Source organism: Labeo rohita, unplaced genomic scaffold (genome assembly GCF_022985175.1).
Source record: "Labeo rohita strain BAU-BD-2019 unplaced genomic scaffold, IGBB_LRoh.1.0 scaffold_328, whole genome shotgun sequence".
Classification (NCBI taxonomy): Eukaryota; Metazoa; Chordata; class Actinopteri; order Cypriniformes; family Cyprinidae; genus Labeo; species Labeo rohita.
This window is the reverse complement of record NW_026129246.1, coordinates 14,334-33,745: the sequence shown is the minus strand read 5'-3', so window position 1 is coordinate 33,745 and position 19,412 is coordinate 14,334. Positions and strand designations below refer to the sequence as shown.

The window sequence follows — 19,412 nt, the reverse complement described above, 5'->3', positions numbered from 1 at the left end:
GAAGCACCCAGGGCAGACTGGACCCATTCTTTAGTGTAACCGGATCAATTTTCTCTAAGCGCAAGGTAGGAGGAAGTAATAACTGGAACTAACTGTTGTATTAACTATATTGTGAATAGAAAAACTCAGAAGAATAATACAGTGATTAATTTATTTGTTTAAAGAAAAAGGGCATTTTTTTTAATTTTTTTTTTATAGGAGCCTGAAATAAAAGGGTCGGCTAAAAAGAAGCAGAAGACGAGTGCTACACCAGGCAAATTCAAGGAGGGCAAATGAAAGCGATTTCAGTTAGAAGAGGAGTTCAGAGCTGATAGTGCCCTTAACAGTCGAATCACTTTAATAAGGGACAAAACATTAGAACATTTCCTTTCAGTATTTTAATGAACATGGGGAGAAAAATGTTTTAAATGCGTGATACTTTATCTCACAGAGTATGACACACAGTGTCATGGATAGTTGTTGTCACCACTAGAAGTACCTATAGCCAAAGCACAATAAACTCATTTAAACTCTTCCAAGGCCCGTATTTGCAAAATATAGACTTCTGGGAATCCATACTCTTGTCTCAAGAGACTAAGTCAATCATTTAGGATCCAAAAGCATCCAAAGTGTCCTGGTGTTGCTAGAGGAGGAGTACAGTGAGAGCCTGGTACCCACAGTGTGGTTCAATTGTAGCAAAGCTATATAGGGATGTATGAGTTCTGTAGGTCTGAGGGAGTTGTGTTTTATCAGTGCTGTCATCAATTTACACACCACTGTTTGATGTAATACGAAAAATTGAAACAGAAGATGCTACACTCTCTATTTTTTCAACATGACAACGAAGATATTCATTCTCCCAAGGTGAAAATCCTTCAGTGGACATATATTTCACCTATTCTTAACATTCTTGAGCAGCTGTGGGGGATTCTGTATTGATGAGCTGAGCAACACTTCCCATTAAAGACCAGGGCATCTAAGGAGGTCGTCCTCCAGGAGTTAAACAGGACAGATGTGGCATTTTGTCATGAACTTGTACAGTGTACAGTGCCAAAAAGGGTCAGAGCAGTGTACTTAAAGTTCTACAGGACATACTAAGTACTAGAATATTATATGTTTGCTGAATTAAATCTAGGGTGTACCCATTTCTACAATCATTCATTTAAACAAAATTGGCTAATTTACTTATTTTACAGAAAATACTGGCATATTTTTATTTTTTTTATTTTTTTTTGTCATATATATCTATATAATCTTTTTTTCTGTTGTTGTTGCCTACCCATATTTCTAACCATGGTGCTACATCATTAAATTATTTCAGAACAGTATTCATTAAGTTACTAAAGCCTTTGTTCCATGCTGTTGGGTTGATAAACATGTTTGCATGAGGAAATACAACAAACTATTGTGTTTAAGGTAGGAAAAAAACTGTTACATGATATTCTAATGCTGAATGATTTACATAGATTTGCAAAGGTGATTGTTTCACCTGTTAAAAACACACATTTGAAGTCCTAGAAAGAGTTTTATCTCTGCGTCATCACGCAGTCACGTTCACAGGAATACACAGGTATACTAGGAAATAGTGCTGGACTTAATTTTACTCTGAATGAATGATGGACTGTCCTGCTGTAGGTGAGGCTTTTCTATCATTCTATCAATTTTACCAAAAAAAAAAAAAAAACTAAATAAAAATAAAAAAATGAAAAAGGGGGAAACAAAACACTGCACACATGTGAAGTGCCTTCGTAAATTGAAATACTAATGTATTCATGTTTATGTTTGTATCTACAGCACCTGGGATGTTTGTCACTTCTTTAATGGTTTTTCTGTTCTTGCCAGTGCAAGCTAATAATGGACGAAGTAAGCCAGTGTTATCTAATTAAAAAATATGAAATAAGGAAACAAGTTTTACAATAATTATGTAAACAAATGATTTTAATGTGTGACTGTATGTTTATACTACTTTTCTGTTTTCAGCTGATCGGTTTCGTGTACATTTGCCTACACGAATAACAGCACTCAGCGGCTCTTGTGTGCAGATACCTTGTACATTTGATGCACCAGAGGACGAACTGAAAAACACAAAAACTATTTTTGGCTGTTGGATAAAGAACCACCTTGCTTATGACTTGACAAAGTGTTTGGTGGTTTTTGATAAAAGTTCAAACATCACAAGAGGATTTAATCAAATAGAAATGCTTGGAAATCTTAGTCAGCATGGATGTACCTCTGTTTTCTATAATGTCATGAACAATCTTTCAGACAATTTCTACTTTAGGGTGGAAATGAAGAATCCAGTGGAATGGAAATGGACATATGAATACAGCCCCATCTACATTTCTGTCTTAGGTAAGAAAGGTCTTCTGTAAACTATATTGTTCTTTTATGCAGTGAAATTACTCTAATTACGACTTATGATAGTCATTGACTATTTTATGGGTTCATCAACAACGTGTAATCTTTGTTGCATCTCCCAACGAAATGTATTCTCATACCTTTAATTGGTAAAATGCCTTAGGTTTTAAGATGATTCAATCACTAGTCTTTTAGTAACTTAATTGGGAAAGGATTGTGAATTTGGGATTTTCTCCTTGTTAGAGCGATTAAAATGCCCCATGCCAAAATACCTACTGTAGCAAAAAAAAAAAAAAAAAAAAAAAAAAAAAGAAGGGAAAAAACAGTGTTAAATTAGCAAAAGAGAAACTTACAATAATGTCTACAGTGAAATGTAATGGTTTTTGAAATATGTGCAAAGTGGGCACACAGACTGCTGGAATTACAATGAATATTAGTATGTGAAATGTATAGCTCTAAGATAATGCAACATACTGTGCTAAATTAAAATTATACAATTAGGTTGTTGTTTTAAAGTGCTATTATACAAAAGTTCAAAAAAGTTAATATTAACTTGCCTCTAAAAGAAAGTGTTTACTATTTATTTTGTCTATTGAAATGTGTGAGTGAACAATTCAATGACTCAAAAAAAGCTACTTGTTTCATTTGTGAATTGTGAGTTGAGTAAATTATTTAACTTCTCACTTAAAAAGTCAATCACTTTTAGCCATCTACTGGCGTAATTATGTAACATGCAGAACAATTTAATTTTGCAGTGTTTTGTACAGTGTACTCTTTGCCCTGTAGATGTACCAGAGATTCCCATCCTTACACCCACTCATCTGCAACCAGTGATGGAGAAAACTACAGTCAATCTGAGCTGTTCTGCTAAAGCCCCCTGCCCCAAACAACCTCCTACAATATCCTGGTCTAACGTCCCTGAATCTGCAAACATTACAACACAGTTACAGGAGAAACCTAATAAAACCCAGTCAATGTTTTCACATGTGATCTTTAAAGCTTCACACATTGATCACAGGAAGAACATCTCCTGCACTGCTACATATCCAAGAAATTCATCTAATGACTCATCTGTGGAGACCACCGTGATGCTACAAGTCCTGTGTAAGAATTTTGGAGTCTTTTTGCTTTTGCATAAACATTATGTTCGGATGACTAGCACATACATCACAGAGACATCTATTTGACGTCTGTGTTTACATCTGCAAGACAATTTTTTTTTAGAATGTTTGCTCATCTACAATGTGTTTCTAATACTTTCCTATCAGATGTCAAATAGATGTTTAGAAGATGTCTTTAAGATGTTCATGATTTAGAATGTATGTAAAAATGACAGCTTCAAGATGTCTATCAGATGTTTGTACATAACAGATGCTTTCCAGATGAAGCAATCTTTAACATACATCTTGGGTCTAGTTTACTTACAAATGTTTCTATTTTGCTTTAAAGTTTCTCCAAAAGAAACTCACATCACCGTCAACCCATCTAATTCAGTCTCTGTTGGCACTAATGTGACTTTGACCTGCAAAAGCAAAGCCAATCCAAATGAAATTAACTACACTTGGTACAAACGGGGACAGGAGAAAGAGCTGTATTTTGGAGAACAACTGACCTTTAATGTAAACAATGGAGGCTGGTACTGTTGCACAGCAACAAACATACATGGTAATCAGACGTCAGAAGAGATCCAGCTGATTGTGGCTGGTGAGTTTAATACAGATATATGCTATTAGTATGTAGCCTACAGATACTAAAATTATCTAATGATCATCATGGGTAGCTCCTGTTTTATAATTGAGCTTTTTTACACAGTACAGCTTACGGAACCAACTAATTTAGCTTAATGTTTTCAATCTAGAATCACTGATCATCACAGAGTCATTGATCATTGGTTGTGTAATAGGAATTTCAGCATTTCTTTTGATTGTTCTTCTGGTAACACATTTTCTAAGGTAAGTACAGTAAAATGGTGATTTTTGAAGCTCCATTATCCTGATCATTGCATGGAGCAACAAGACTTCAGAATAAGTATAATTTAACTAAATCTGGTGCCCACAATATGGTGGTCCAGTTTCTATTATACAGTTTTCTGCATTTCTTATTAATACAGATTTCAAAAAGTAAAGGCATCCATTATTAGGGAAACTGACATCTCAGATCAGGTATGTTTCTACTAGGAAGTGCCATTATAGGCAAATATTAATACTATATCATTCACTTCACTGTAACTGTTTATTATGTACAGAAAAGAAAAAATAATGACAACAGATCCCCAGAAATGGTCATGTATTTTTTTTCTTTCAGTGTCAGGAAAAACAGGTCAGCTACATTTATGCTAATAGTGCTTTTGTGATGGATGAAGACCTGGAGATGCCAAAGGACGAGAATGACATTATCCACTATGGGGAGATTGACTTCTCCACTGCCCAAACCAAAAGCATCACAGAGAAGATCTCAGGACAAGAGACGATATATGCCAAGGTCTGTGTTTCAGGGAAGAGTTAGTTATATAATAATAATAATAATAATAATAATAATAATAAAAAGGTATTATGTGTGTTTGTGTAATAGATTAAACTACCATCACACAACAGCCAACAGCGTTTCCCAGTTTTTAAGTCAAGCTGTTTAAATGATGAATAGAATAACAGTATTACAAAAATATTACCATTGTTTGGAAAGATTTCTTTTTTTATGCGTTGCAGGTGTGTTGAATTCCAATGTTGCATATAAATATAAGACAATAGATATTTATCGGTTAAAACACTTGGTTACACAAAATATATATCTTATATGAATTAGACTTACTAGTTTTGATTGTAAAAGTTCCAAAGTAAACGTCTTTACAGTATTCCCAGTATATGCTGCAGTAATCCAGGCAACAGCACCTTTTTATTATTATTATTTTCATATTGGATAGCAATGAACATGACACAAGCTACTAAAAACTGCTGGGTTAAAAACAACCTAGTGCTGGGTAAATATTGGACAGAACACATGCTGGGTTGTTTTGACCCAACGACTGGGTTGTTTTCACCCGGTAGTTGGGTTACCACTGGGTCAAAACAACCTAATCACTTTGTCAAAACAACCCAATCGTTGGGTCAAAACAACCCAGCATGTGTTCTATCCAATATTTACCCAGCACTAGGTTGTTTTTAACCCAGCAGTTTTTAGTAGCTTGTGTCATGTTCATTGCTATCCAATATGAAAATAATAATAATAAAAAGGTGCTGTTGCCTGGATTACTGCAGCATATACTGGGAATACTGTAAAGACGTTTACTTTGGAACTTTTACAATCAAAACTAGTAAGTTCTAATTCAGTTTTTAGAGTATAATAGATAATAATAATAATAATAATAATATTTAGGTATTATGTTATATTAGGTATCATAAAACTGATTTATTACATTTTTTATGTAGCAACATCTTTTTGAGGACAGTTTTTCTGCATGGTGATTCCAGAGTCTTCCAGTCGGGTGTTTAAATGTCACTGAAGTATTCTGTAATTGTAAAACTTTTTTTCACTTTTCCCAGTTTCTCTTCATTCATTTTTCACTCATTACCTGAATACAAACATCTGATTATGATCCAGCCCTATATTTCCTAGTAACTAATACCATCTTGTGTGATGTAGTAAAACTTTTTTTTATTATTAATATTTTGTAAAGGGGTGAAAGCAAATTTATTGTAATCGTGACACACAGTAAAAGTTATATATATATAATTTTATTTTATTTTTACCAATGTTGTTTTCAGGCAAATTTTTTTGTAGATTTGTTTATAACAAATATAGTTGAAATAAATTAAATTGTTTTCAGTCTCGCCCTAAAATAACTTTGCTTATTCATCTGCACTAGCTGAAATAGGAAATATAAGGGCCATAAAAAAGGGACAGTATAAGAGGTTTAAAATGGGATTCTTTAGACCATTAGACTGTGTATTAAGCCAAGCCACAGTAATATAATTTATGTGCTTTAGAAAATGCTAGAGAAATGGCGCTTTAAATCTTGGCTATCGGAACAATGCTATACTGGATACAGACCTCATGTTTAACATGCGTGTTTGTGTAATAGATTTAACTGCCAACACACAACAGCTAACAGCGTTTCCCAGTTTTTAAGCAGTTTAAATAATGAATAGAATAAAAGTATTACAAAATTATTACCATTGTTTGGAGAGTTTTTTTTTTTTTATGCGTTGCAGATGTGTTGAATTCCAATGATGCATATTGTCAGGCATTCACCACAGCCACCTCCATCTGCCACACCTCCGGTAGCACCGCCCACTCGTTCATCATCACCTGAATTCTGATACATTGCACGTGGACCTCATTGAGCCATGCCCTCTTTAAGAGACACTCACGCATTCACTCATTGTCTGGTCTACCATTCACATGCTCCTTCCTGGTTTCGATGCTGTTTCCACGTGGACTGCTACATTGTGCTTTGAAGATTGGCGTGGCTCAATACTCGGACTCTGCATCCTCTCAACTCTACAAAACCATTCAGTTAAAAACTCTTGCTTCTGCTATTTACCCTGCTTGTCATTGTTTCAACCTTTTAATAAAATATTGGATTGGATTGCCACTCACCTCTCGTCTCCTCCATCTCAGTGTGTGTGTTTGTGACAGAAGACCAGACTGCTAAAAACAACGCGCTGCCATCTGTCTCAGGATCTCCCATGGCCATGCCCGCTACGTTTTCGGCTGAGTGTAGCGGTTTCCTTCTTCAAGTCAACCTGTTCATCCAGATGCACCCACAAATGTTTCGGTCGGAGAATGCTAAGGTCGCCTTCCTTATATCTCTACCGGTAAGGCCCTACAATGGGCAAAAGCTATTTGGATCTCTGAAAATCCCATCATTCACAGTTCACGGATCATTTCTCCGAAGTGTTTAGCACGACCACCGGTACACTCACCACTTCCGACCAGCTCTTCCGTCTTCAACAAGGTACTTCTTCTGTGAATGATTACACTCTCCATTTCCGTACGGTGGTGGCGGCTAGTGGCTGGAACGAGACCGCTGCTGGGAGCCTACAGACAAGGATTGAACCCGGATATTCGCGCCGCGATGGAAGACGGCCTTTGTGACCCCTACCAGCCACTATGAGTACCGGGTCATGCCGTACGGCTTATCCATCAGCCCATCCGTCTTCTAAACGTTTATGAACGAGGTGTTCCGGGAGTTCCTCCATCGGTTGTCTACATTGACGATATTTTGATCTACTCCCGGAACTTGGCCGAACATCGCCAGCACGTCCAGCAGGTCCTTCAAAAACTATGTGATCACAGTCTCTATCTCAAGCTCGAAAAATGCGAATTTCATCGTCCATCTGTTCAGTTCCTGGGTTACATCATCACTGCCGAGGGCGTGCAGATGGATCAGGGGAAGGTTTCTGCTATCCAGGAATGGCCACAACCTATCACTGTCAAAGAGCTTCAACATTTCCTCGGCTTCTCCAACTTATACAGACGTTTCATCAAGGATTACAGTTCCATCATGGCTCCGTTAACCTCCCTCCTGAGGGGTAAACCGAAGACTCTGAACTGGAACCCCTCTGCTCACGAAGCATTCCAGCGGCTCAAGGAGAATTTTAGCACCGCACCCTTATTACATCACCCAGATCCCGAACTTCCATTCACCATTGAAGTTGACGCTTCCACAACTGGAGTGGGTGCAGTGTTGTCTTAAGCGGTCGGCGAGCCTCCTCTCCTCCATCCTTGTGCCTTCTACTCACGGAAGCTGTCTCCAGGCGGAGCAGAATTATGACCTCGGCAATAGAGAACTCCTGGCTATCAAACTATCCCTGGAGGAGTGGCGCCACTGGTTTGAGGGTTCAATTCATCCATTTACCATCATCACAGATCATAAAAACCTCCAATACCTTAGAGAGGCAAAGAGGCTCAACCCCAGGCAAGCACGATGGGCTTTATTCTTCACACGCTTCAACTTTAAGATCACATATCGACCAGGCTCCAAGAACGTATCCGCTGACGCCCTATCATGACAGTTCTCTCCTGATCACCCTGCTGAACCAGAACCCATTACCAACCTGATCCTCAGCCCCATCCTCTGGGAGCAAGACGACAACATCAGGCAAGCCACCCTCCAGAAGCCCGCTCTGCCGGAATGCCCAGAAGCAAAAATCTTTGTTCCTCACTCCCAACGACTAACCCTTCTGGGCGCAGCTCATCAATCTCCGGGCTCTGGACACCCAGGTAGCCAACGGACCCTCTCGCTCCTTCAAACCCGATACTGGTGGCCCAGTATGCGCCGTGATACCATCAGGTACGTCCAGAGCTGCTCTGTCTGTGCCATGTCTACCTCACCCCGTCAACTTCCTACAGGAAAACTGGTACCGCTACCCATCCCACAGAGGTCCTGGTCCCATATAGGAGTGGATTTCGTGACCGATCTCCCGGGCTCCGAAGGTAACACCTGTATCATAGTGATGGTGGATCGCTTCTCTAAAATGTGCAAGTTTTTCCCTTTAAAGGGGTTGCCCACGCCGATGGAAACTGCTGTTCCAAAAACTGACCGGGGACCTCAATTCATCTCTCACGTATGGAAAGCTTTCTTCAAACTTCTTGGTGTTTCTGTGAATCTCTCCTCTGGTTATCATCCACAGACCAATGGCCAGACAGAGAGAAAGATCCAAGAGCTGGGACGTTACCTCCGGGCATACTGTCACGAGGACCAGCACAGCTGGAGCAGGTTCCTCCTGTGGGCCAAGTACGCACAGAACTCTTTACGCCAAGATACCACCGGCCTTACACCATTCCAGTGCGTACTTGGTTACCAGCCTCCGCTGTTCCCCTGGACGGAGGAACCCTCCAATGTTCCAGCTGTTGACCACTAGTTTCGGGAGAGCGAGAGAGTGTGGGACTCAGCTCATCACCATCTTCACCGGGCGGGTCGTCAACACAAGAGGTTTGCTGACGTCAGACGAAGACCTGCACCCACTTACCAACCAGGGGATCAGGTCTGGCTATCCACCCGTGACTTTCGTCTGCGTCAGCCCTGAGTCCCCGCTATATTGGTCCGTTCAAAATCCTGAGACAGATCAACGATGTCACCTTCCAGCTTCAGCTCCCTCCCAGGTACCGCATTCACCCCACATTGCATGTATCACTCCTTAAACCCTTCTATCCCTCTGCCACAGAACCTCCAGGAGCTGAAGCAGAACCCCCTCCTCCTGAAGTCCTGGACCAACCATCCATCTATACGGTTCACAAGATCTTGGACTCGCAACGTCGAGGAGGCCACCTAGAATACCTTATTGGACTGGGAGGGGTACGGACCAGAGGAGTGATCCTGGGTCCCCAGAGATGATATACTCGACCCTACGCTGCTCTCGGACTTTCATCGGGACCATCCGGATTGTCCTGCCCCTCGAAGTCGTGGTTGCCCTCGCAGTCGTGTAAGGGCGTCGGGAGCCGCCCCTGGAGGAGGGGGTAGTGTTAGGCATTCACCACAGCCACCTCCATCTGCCACACCTCCGGTAGCACCGCCCACTCGTTCATCATCAACCGAATTCAGATACGTTGCACTTGGACCTCATTGAGCCACGCCCTATTTAAGAGACACTCACGCATTCACTCATTGTCTGGTCTACCGTTCACATGCTTCTTCCTGGTTTCGATGCTGTTTCCACGTGGACTGCTACATTGTGCTTTGAAGATTGGCGTGGCTCAATACTCGGACTCTGCATCCTCTCAACTCTACAAAACCATTCAGTTAAGAACTCTTGCTTCTGCTGTTTACCCTGCTTGTCATCGTTACAACCTTTTAATAAAATATTGGATTGGTTTGCCACTCACCTCTCGTCTCCTCCATCTCAGTGTGTGTGTGTTTGTGACACATATAAATGTAAGACAATAGATATCTGTTGGTTAAAACACTTGGTTACACAAACTATATATTTTATATGAATTAGACTTACTAGTTTTGATTGTAAAAGTTCCAAAGTAAACGCACTGTCTTTACATTGTCCATTTACAAATTCCCAGTATATGCTGCGGTAATCCAGGCAACAGCACCCCCCAACCCCCCATTATAAGCAAATATCAATACTCTCTCATGCATTTCACTGTAATTGCTTATTATGTACAGAAAAAAAGACAACAGATCCCCAGAAATGGGCATGTATTATTTTTTTTTTTTTCTTTCAGTGTCAAGAAAAACAGGTCAGCTCCATTTATGCTAACAGTGCTTTTGTGATGGATGGAGACCTGGAGATGCCAAAGGATGAGAATGACATTATCCACTATGGGGAGATTGACTTCTCCACTGCCAGAACCAAAAGCATCACAGAGAAGATCTCAGGACAAGAGACGATATATGCCAAGGTCTGTGTTTCAGGGAAGAGTTAGTTTGCATTAGAATAAACAAATTATGAGGAAATGTATAAATGTAGTCACTCTAAATACTGCTACATAAAAAAGTGTACCTAATAAATCAGTTTTATGATACCTAATATAACATAATACCTAAATTTTTTTTTATTATTATTATTTTCATATTAGATAGCAATGAACATGACACAAGCTAAAACCGCTGGGTTAAAAACAACCTAGTGCTGGGTAAATATTTGACAGAACACATGCTGGGTTGTTTTGACCCAACGATTGGGTTGTTTTCACCCAGTGGCTGGGTTACCACTGGGTCAAAACAACCTAATCGCTGTGTCAGAACAACCCAGTCGTTGGGTCAAAACAACCCAGCATGTGCTCTGTCCAATATTTACCCAGCACTAGGTTGTTTTTAACCCGGCAGTTTTTAGAGTATAATAGATTATAATAATAATAAGAAGAAAAATATTTAGGTATTATGTTATATAAGGTATCATAAAACTGATTTATTACATTTTTTATGTAGCAACATCTTTTTGAGGACAGTTTTTTTGCATGGTGATTCCAGAGTCTTCCAGTCGGGTGTTTAAATGTCACTGAAGTATTCTGTAATTGTAAAACTTTTTTTTACTTTTCCCAGTTTCTCTTCATTCATTTTTCACTTATTACCTGAATTCAAACATCTGATTATGATCCAGCCCTATATTTTCTAGTAACTAATACCATCTTGTGTGATGAAGTTAAACTTTTTTTATTATTAATATTTTGTAAAGGGGTGAAAGCAAATGTATTGTAATCGTGACACACAGTAAAAAAAAAAAAAAAAAAAAAAAATAATAATAATAATATATATATATGTATATATATTATTTTTACCAATGTTGTTTTCAGGCAAAAAATTTTGTAGATTTGTTTATAACAAATATAGTTGAAATAAATGAAATTATTTTCAGTCTCGCCCTAAAATAACTTTGCTTATTCATCTGCACTAGCTGAAATAGGAAATATAAGGGCCATAAAAAAGGGACAGTATAAGAGGTTTAAAATGGGATTTCTTTAGACCATTAGACTGTGTATTAAGCCAAGCCACAGTAATATAATTTATGTGCTTTAGAAAATGCCAGAGAAATGGTGCTTTAAATCTCGGCTATCGGAACAATGCTATATTGGATACAGACCTCATGTTTAACATGCGTGTTTGTGTAATAGATTAAACTGCCATCACACAACAGCCAACAGTGTTTCCCAGTTTTTGAGTCAAGTAGTTTAAATAATGAATAGAATAAAAGTATTACAAAATTATTACCATTGTTTGGAGTTTTTTTTTTTTTTTTTTTTTTTGTTATGCGTTGCAGGTGTGTTGAATTCCAATGATGCATATAAATGTAAGACAATAGATATTTCTTGGTTAAAACACTTGGTTACACAAACTATATATTTTATATGAATTAGACTTACTAGTTTTGATTGTAAAAGTTCCAAAGTAAACGCACTGACTTTACATTGTCCATTTACAAATTCCCAGTATATGCTGCATTAATCCAGACAACAGCACCCCCCAACCCCCCATTATAAGCAAATATCAATACTCTCTCATGCATTTCACTGTAATTGTTTATTATGTACAGAAAAAAAGACAACAGATCCCCAGAAATGGTCATGTATTATTTTTTTTTTCTCTTTCAGTGTCAAGAAAAACAGGTCAGCTCCATTTATGCTAACAGTGCTTTTGTGATGGATGGAGACCTGGAGATGCCAAAGGATGAGAATGACATTATCCACTATGGGGAGATTGACTTCTCCACTGCCAGAACCAAAAGCATCACAGAGAAGATCTCAGGACAAGAGACGATATATGCCAAGGTCTGTGTTTCAGGGAAGAGTTAGTTTGCATTAGAATAAACAAATTATGAGGAAATGTATAAATGTAGTCACTCTAAATACTGCTACATAAAAAAGTGTACCTAATAAATCAGTTTTATGATACCTAATATAACATAATACCTAAATTTTTTTTTATTATTATTATTTTCATATTAGATAGCAATGAACATGACACAAGCTAAAACCGCTGGGTTAAAAACAACCTAGTGCTGGGTAAATATTTGACAGAACACATGCTGGGTTGTTTTGACCCAACGATTGGGTTGTTTTCACCCAGTGGCTGGGTTACCACTGGGTCAAAACAACCTAATCGCTGTGTCAGAACAACCCAATCGTTGGGTCAAAACAACCCAGCATGTGCTCTGTCCAATATTTACCCAGCACTAGGTTGTTTTTAACCCGGCAGTTTTTAGAGTATAATAGATTATAATAATAATAAGAAGAAAAATATTTAGGTATTATGTTATATAAGGTATCATAAAACTGATTTATTACATTTTTTATGTAGCAACATCTTTTTGAGGACAGTTTTTTTGCATGGTGATTTCAGAGTCTTCCAGTCGGGTGTTTAAATGTCACTGAAGTATTCTGTAATTGTAAAACTTTTTTTTTTACTTTTCCCAGTTTCTCTTCATTCATTTTTCACTTATTACCTGAATTCAAACATCTGATTATGATCCAGCCCTATATTTTCTAGTAACTAATACCATCTTGTGTGATGAAGTTAAACTTTTTTTATTATTAATATTTTGTAAAGGGGTGAAAGCAAATGTATTGTAATCGTGACACACAGTAAAAAAAAAAAAAAAATATATATATATATATATATATTTATATTATTTTTACCAATGTTGTTTTCAGGCAAAAATTTTTGTTGATTTGTTTATAACAAATATAGTTGAAATAAATGAAATTATTTTCAGTCTCGCCCTAAAATAACTTTGCTTATTCATCTGCACTAGCTGAAATAGGAAATATAAGGGCCATAAAAAAGGGACAGTATAAGAGGTTTAAAATGGGATTTCTTTAGACCATTAGACTGTGTATTAAGCCAAGCCACAGTAATATAATTTATGTGCTTTAGAAAATGCCAGAGAAATGGTGCTTTAAATCTCGGCTATCGGAACAATGCTATATTGGATACAGACCTCATGTTTAACATGCGTGTTTGTGTAATAGATTAAACTGCCATCACACAACAGCCAACAGTGTTTCCCAGTTTTTGAGTCAAGTAGTTTAAATAATGAATAGAATAAAAGTATTACAAAATTATTACCATTGTTTGGAGAGGTTTTTTTTTTTTTTTTGTTATGCGTTGCAGGTGTGTTGAATTCCAATGATGCATATAAATGTAAGACAATAGATATTTCTTGGTTAAAACACTTGGTTACACAAACTATATATTTTATATGAATTAGACTTACTAGTTTTGATTGTAAAAGTTCCAAAGTAAACGCACTGACTTTACATTGTCCATTTACAAATTCCCAGTATATGCTGCATTAATCCAGACAACAGCACCCCCCAACCCCCCATTATAAGCAAATATCAATACTCTCTCATGCATTTCACTGTAATTGCTTATTATGTACAGAAAAAAAGACAACAGATCCCCAGAAATGGTCATATGTAGTATGCTTTAGCTTAAATATAAATGTAGTATGCTTTAGCTTGTGTTATGTTCATTGCTATCCAATATTAAAATAATAATAATAATAATAAATTAGGTATTATGTTATATTAGGTATCATAGAACTGATTTATTAGGTACATTTTTTTATGTAGCAACATCTTTTTGAGGACAGTTTTTCTGCATAGTGATTCCAAAAAAAAAAAAAAAAATATATATATATATATATATATGTATATATATATATATATGTATATATCTATCTATATATATTGTCACGGGAGAAGAATCACTCGACAAGGTAGCTTGGGTGAAGAACCCCCGGAGGGTGGATTTTATTAACAATACTTGTGAATGAAAGGTGAGTGGGGAAGCTGTGCGGCTGGTGCGGCTGGTGCTCGGTGTCCTTTTCGTGAACGTGAAAGTGGGTGTCCCGTGGTGTTCCAGTGGGGCGATCGGTCACTCGCTGCTTTCTAAGAGGAAGAAGAACAGAGATTAGTTTAGCCGTCACTTCAGCTCCAGTCATCAGATTGTCTGTTTGTAGCGAGCATGTGGCTTATAAAGCCGGGCCGGTAATGAGCCAGCAGCGGTGGCCGATCGCTGGTGATGAGGACGGGCAGGTGCAGCTGGTTTGTAGCCAGGGCGACGCTGATGAGCCCAGTAACCCTCGTCACATTCCCCCCCCCAAGCGTCGTTCTGGCCCTGGGAACGCATGGAGATAGAAGGAGTGAGATTAGGGGTGGGTGGGGAATGACCCCTGACAGACCTGCATAAGCTGTCCAACTCCGTGAGAGTCCGTCTGCGTTGGCATTGTCGGCCCCGGCCCCGATGGCGGACTTCGAAGTGGAAGTCCTGGAGCGCAAGGAACCAGCGAGTCACCCTGGCGTTGGTGTCCTTTGCTCGAGCCATCCACTGTAAGGGAGCGTGGTCGGTCACCAGGGTGAACTTGCGGCCCAGGAAATAGTAACGCAGCTCCAGGACTGCCCACCGGATGGCCAGGGCTTCCTTCTCGACAGTAGCGTAATTCCTCTCAGCGGGGGACAGCTTCCTGCTGATATAAAGGATGGGATGCTCCTCACCTTCTTGGACCTGAAACAGGACCGCTCCTAATCCTGAGTCGGAAGCATCCGTTTGCAGCAGGAAGGGGCAGCTGAAGTCCGGGGCACGGAGCACGGGAGCTGACGTCAGGGCCGTCCGGATCCGAGTCAGAGCTTCTTCGGCAGCCGGGGTCCAGTGTATCTTCTCAGGCTGCCCCTTCCTGGTCAGATCTGTCAGGGGGGGCGGCTAAGGAGGAGAAGTTAGGGATAAAACAGCGATAATAGCCCGCCAACCCCAAAAAGGCCCGTACCTGGGACTTCGTCTCCGGTTTAGGAGCGGTGAGGATGGCCTCCACTTTCTTCTCCTGAGGACGGATGAGGCCGCGACCGACTTGGAAGCCCAGGTACTTGACCTCAGACATCGCTAGGTGGCATTTGCGGGGGTTGGCGGTTAGTCCAGCCCGCCGGAGCTCCGAGAGCACCCTCCGCAACCAGTCCAGGTGGTCCTCCCATGCCTCGGAATGGACCACCACGTCGTCCAGGTAGGCAGCCGCATAGGCTTGGTGCGGCCGCAGGAGGATGTCCATCATGCGCTGAGACGTCGCGGGGGCCCCGTGGAGCCCGAAGGGAAGAGTCCGGTACTGCCAGTGGCCGCTGGGGGTGGAAAATGCGGTCTTTTCCCTGGCCACAGTTGTAAGCGGTACTTGTCAGTATCCTTTTGTCAGATCCAGTGTGGTAATATACCGGGCTCTCCCCAGCCGGTCCAGAAGTTCGTCAACCCGAGGCATGGGGTAACTGTAGAACTGTGACACCTCGTTCAGCCGCCGGAAATCGTTGCAGAAGCGGAGGGTGCCATCCGGCTTTGGAACCATCACAATTGGGCTGGACCACGGGCTGCGAGATGGTTCTATTACCCCTAACTTCAGCATTTCTTGGATTTCCTCCTCGATTGCCTGCCGACGAGATTCCGGGACTCGATAGGGCCGTTGCCTGACGATCAGTCCAGGGGGCGTCCTGATGTCATGCTGGATGACGTTGGTCTGCCCGGGCCGGGAGGAGAACACATCCTGGAACTGACTGACCAGGTGCTGTAGCTTGGTCTTCTGGGCAGCCGACAGTTGGGGGTTGATGTCAACAACCACGGGATCGGTGAGACTGAGCGCTGCGAGCTGGTCTCTGGTCCCTTGCCACTTCTTTAACAGGTTTATATGATATAATTGTTCAGTTTGTCTTCGTCCGGGTTGCCGCAGACGATAGGTGACCGGACCCAATTTTTCAACAACCGTATATGGTCCTTGCCAGGTCGCCAGGAACTTACAATTTGAGGTTGGGACCAGAACCATGACTCGATCTCAAGCCCACAAGCCCGTCCGTCTGTGGATGGTAGACCGTGGTTCTTAGTTGCTTCACCCGCAACAGCCTGCAGAGATCAGCCATCAGCCGGGACATGAACGGCGTTCCCTGATCGGTCAGGATTTCTGTCGGTATTCCAACGTGACTAGCCAACAGAAACAGTTCCTGGGCGATGGCTTTCGCTGTTGCTTTCCTCAGGGGGACTGCTTCAGGGTAGCGGGGGGCGTAGTCCACGATGACCAGGATGTGCTCATGTCCTCGGGCAGACTTCGGCAACGGCCCCACAAGATCCAATCCAATGCGCTCAAAGGGCACCTCAATGATGGGTAAAAGAATGAGCGGACTGGGAGGAGGAGTCCGGGGCGCCGTAATCTGGCAGGTCGGGCAGGCTTGACAAAAGGCTTTCACATCGGCGTCCAGGCCCGGCCAGTGAAAGCGATCCCGGATCCGCTGGATGCTGTTCCCGGTCCCTAAGTGACCTGCCATCGGATGAGCGTGGGCGAGCTCCAGGACGGCTTCCGTCTTGCCCCGGGGAACGACCAGGAGTTCCTTCTCCTCCCCCCTTCGCTGAGCGACACAGTACAGCAGACCCTGTTTAACTATGAAATACGGGAGAGGATGGGGCCGTGGGAGGACGTCGTTGCCGTCGATATTTCATACTTGGGACCAGCAATGCTTGAGACGATCGTCCTCCCGCTGTTCTTTGGCGAACGAGCCCCCTCCGGAAGCCTGTTGGAATACATCATAGAACAGATTAGTACTTTGGGAGGGGGACTCACCATCTCTCCCGCTGTCCGATGCTAGCAGGGCCAGGCGGCGACGAAGTCCTTGGGGATGCCTACGGCGGTGGCGGTTTCCTCGCGGGCTGGCAGGCCGAGTGACTGTGGCCAGCAGGCGCTCGAAGCCCGGCCAATCTCTTCTGAGCAGCACGGCCACCGGTAGATCTTTTACCAGTCCAGCCTCGACGGACCAGGCGCCAGAGGTGGCGGCGATGGTCACACGACGTGCTGGAACTTGGCGAGTGTCCCCGTGAACACAAGTAATTGGTAGCAGTGTTTTCTGACCTGGATGGGGCGGGCACAGCCGAGACTGGATGAGGGTGACCGCGCTACCCGAGTCGAGAACCTAGAGAACCATAGGCTTTCCATTTAAAAGGATGTCAGCTTCAGGGGCCGCCGGAGGTGGGGTTTGATGCACAATGCAGCCCGCCAGCCACGTCCGCGGTGGTGTAGTAGGTTCAGCTGTAGGCATCGGCTCATCCTGCGGTGTGGGTGCCGCCAGTCTGCTGACTGTGCGCGGGGTGCCCTCCGGTGTGCGTCGCTCCTGGACCACCCTCCGGGGGAACAGCGGCGCTCTATCCCCCGCTTCTCGATGTTGAACAGCATCTGCCAGCTCGATCGCCTCCACGAGCTCGAGGATGGTGGCCGGGTTTCTCATTCCCACCGCCCGCCGGTGGGATCGCGGGAGGGCGCGGAGGAGGTGATCGATGACCACTCGTTCCACTACCTGAGCGGCTGTAGGCTCTCCTTCAAGCAGCCAGTGTTGGGCAACGCGGGTGAGCTCGGCTGCCTGGGCACGGGCTGGCACCTGGGTCTTGTATTCCCAGTCATGGAACTGCTGGGCCACACAAATAGGAGACAGGCCGAGCCGCGCTAAAATTTCCCGTTTCACTTCACCGTAGTTGGCTGCCAACGCTGGGGGCATTGAGAAATATGTGCGTTGTGCTTCTCCAGTCAAAAGAGGTGCCAGCGCCACATCGTCATGGGCCGTCATTTTTGGAATCAGCCGGGCGGCTTGGGCTCGTGGGTCAGGTAGTGGAACGTGCTGAGCAGCGTGCAGACGAACAGCAGCGACCTCTTCTTCGGTTAACCCTTGTCACATTATATATATATATACATATATACTTATTTTATTTTTACCAATGTTGTTTTCAGGAAAAATGTTGTTTAGATTTGTTTATAACAAATATAGTTATTGTTTTCACTCTTTCCCTGAAATAACTTCACTTAGTCATCTGCACTAGCTGAAATAAAAAAATGTAAGGGACAATATAAGAGGTTTAAAATGGGATTTCTTTAGACCGTTAGACTGTGTATTAAGCCAAGCCACAGTAATATAATTTATGTGCTTTAGAAAATGCCAGAGAAATGGTGCTTCAAATCTCGGGTATCAAAACAATGCTATACTGGATACAGACCTCATGTTTAACATGCGTGTTTGTGTAATAGATTTAACTGCTAAATTATTACCATTGTTTGGAGAGGTTTTTTTATGCGTTGCAGGTGTGTTGAATTCCAATGATGCATATAAATGTAAGACAATAGATATTTATCAGTTTAAACACTTGGTTACACAAATTATATATTTTATATGAATTATGTACAGAAAACAAAAAATAAAGACAACAGATCCCCAGAAATGGTCATGTTTTTTTTTCTCTCTTTCAGTGTCAGGAAAAACAGGTCAGCTCCATTTTTGCTAATAGTGCTTTTGTGATGGATGAAGAGCTGGAGATGCCAAAGGATGAGAATGACATTATCCACTATGGGGAGATTGACTTCTCCACTGCCCAAACCAAAAGCAACACAGAGAAGATCTCAGGACAAGAGACAATATATGCCGAGGTCTGTGCTTCAGGGAAGAGTTAGTTTGCATTAGAATAAATAAATTATGAGGAAATGTATAAATGTAGTATGTTTTAGCTTGTGTCATGTTCAATGCTATCCAATATGAAAAAAAAAAAAAAAAAAATAATAATAATAATAATAAAAAATAGATATTATGTTATATTAGGTATCACAGAACTGATTTATTAG

The 19,412-nt window shown here is 41.6% G+C and overlaps 1 protein-coding gene across 1 annotated transcript; it reads left to right on the top strand.

Annotated features, from left to right (window-relative positions):
* The first annotated feature begins 1,555 nt into the window (after window positions 1-1,555).
* On the top strand, window positions 1,556-19,293 carry LOC127160337 (B-cell receptor CD22). The gene is made up of 11 exons (XM_051102982.1): window positions 1,556-1,614; window positions 1,774-1,842; window positions 1,960-2,331; window positions 3,124-3,441; window positions 3,787-4,041; window positions 4,196-4,289; window positions 4,448-4,499; window positions 4,642-4,818; window positions 10,513-10,689; window positions 12,379-12,555; window positions 19,044-19,293. The coding sequence occupies exons 1-11, from the start codon at window positions 1,593-1,595 to the stop codon at window positions 19,242-19,244; spliced, it is 1,914 nt and encodes a 637-aa protein (XP_050958939.1). The 5' UTR covers window positions 1,556-1,592; the 3' UTR covers window positions 19,245-19,293.
* Window positions 19,294-19,412: the final 119 nt, after the last annotated feature.

Bases quoted from the DNA above. Each gene is read 5' to 3' on its own strand.
- LOC127160337 (XM_051102982.1), top strand. From the start codon at position 1,593: ATGATGGACTGTCCTGCTGTAG. The intron at 4,290-4,447 runs GTAAGTACAGTA...TTATTAATACAG, and splicing joins CTGGTAACACATTTTCTAAG to ATTTCAAAAAGTAAAGGCAT. The intron at 12,556-19,043 runs GTCTGTGTTTCA...TCTCTCTTTCAG, and splicing joins AAGAGACGATATATGCCAAG to TGTCAGGAAAAACAGGTCAG.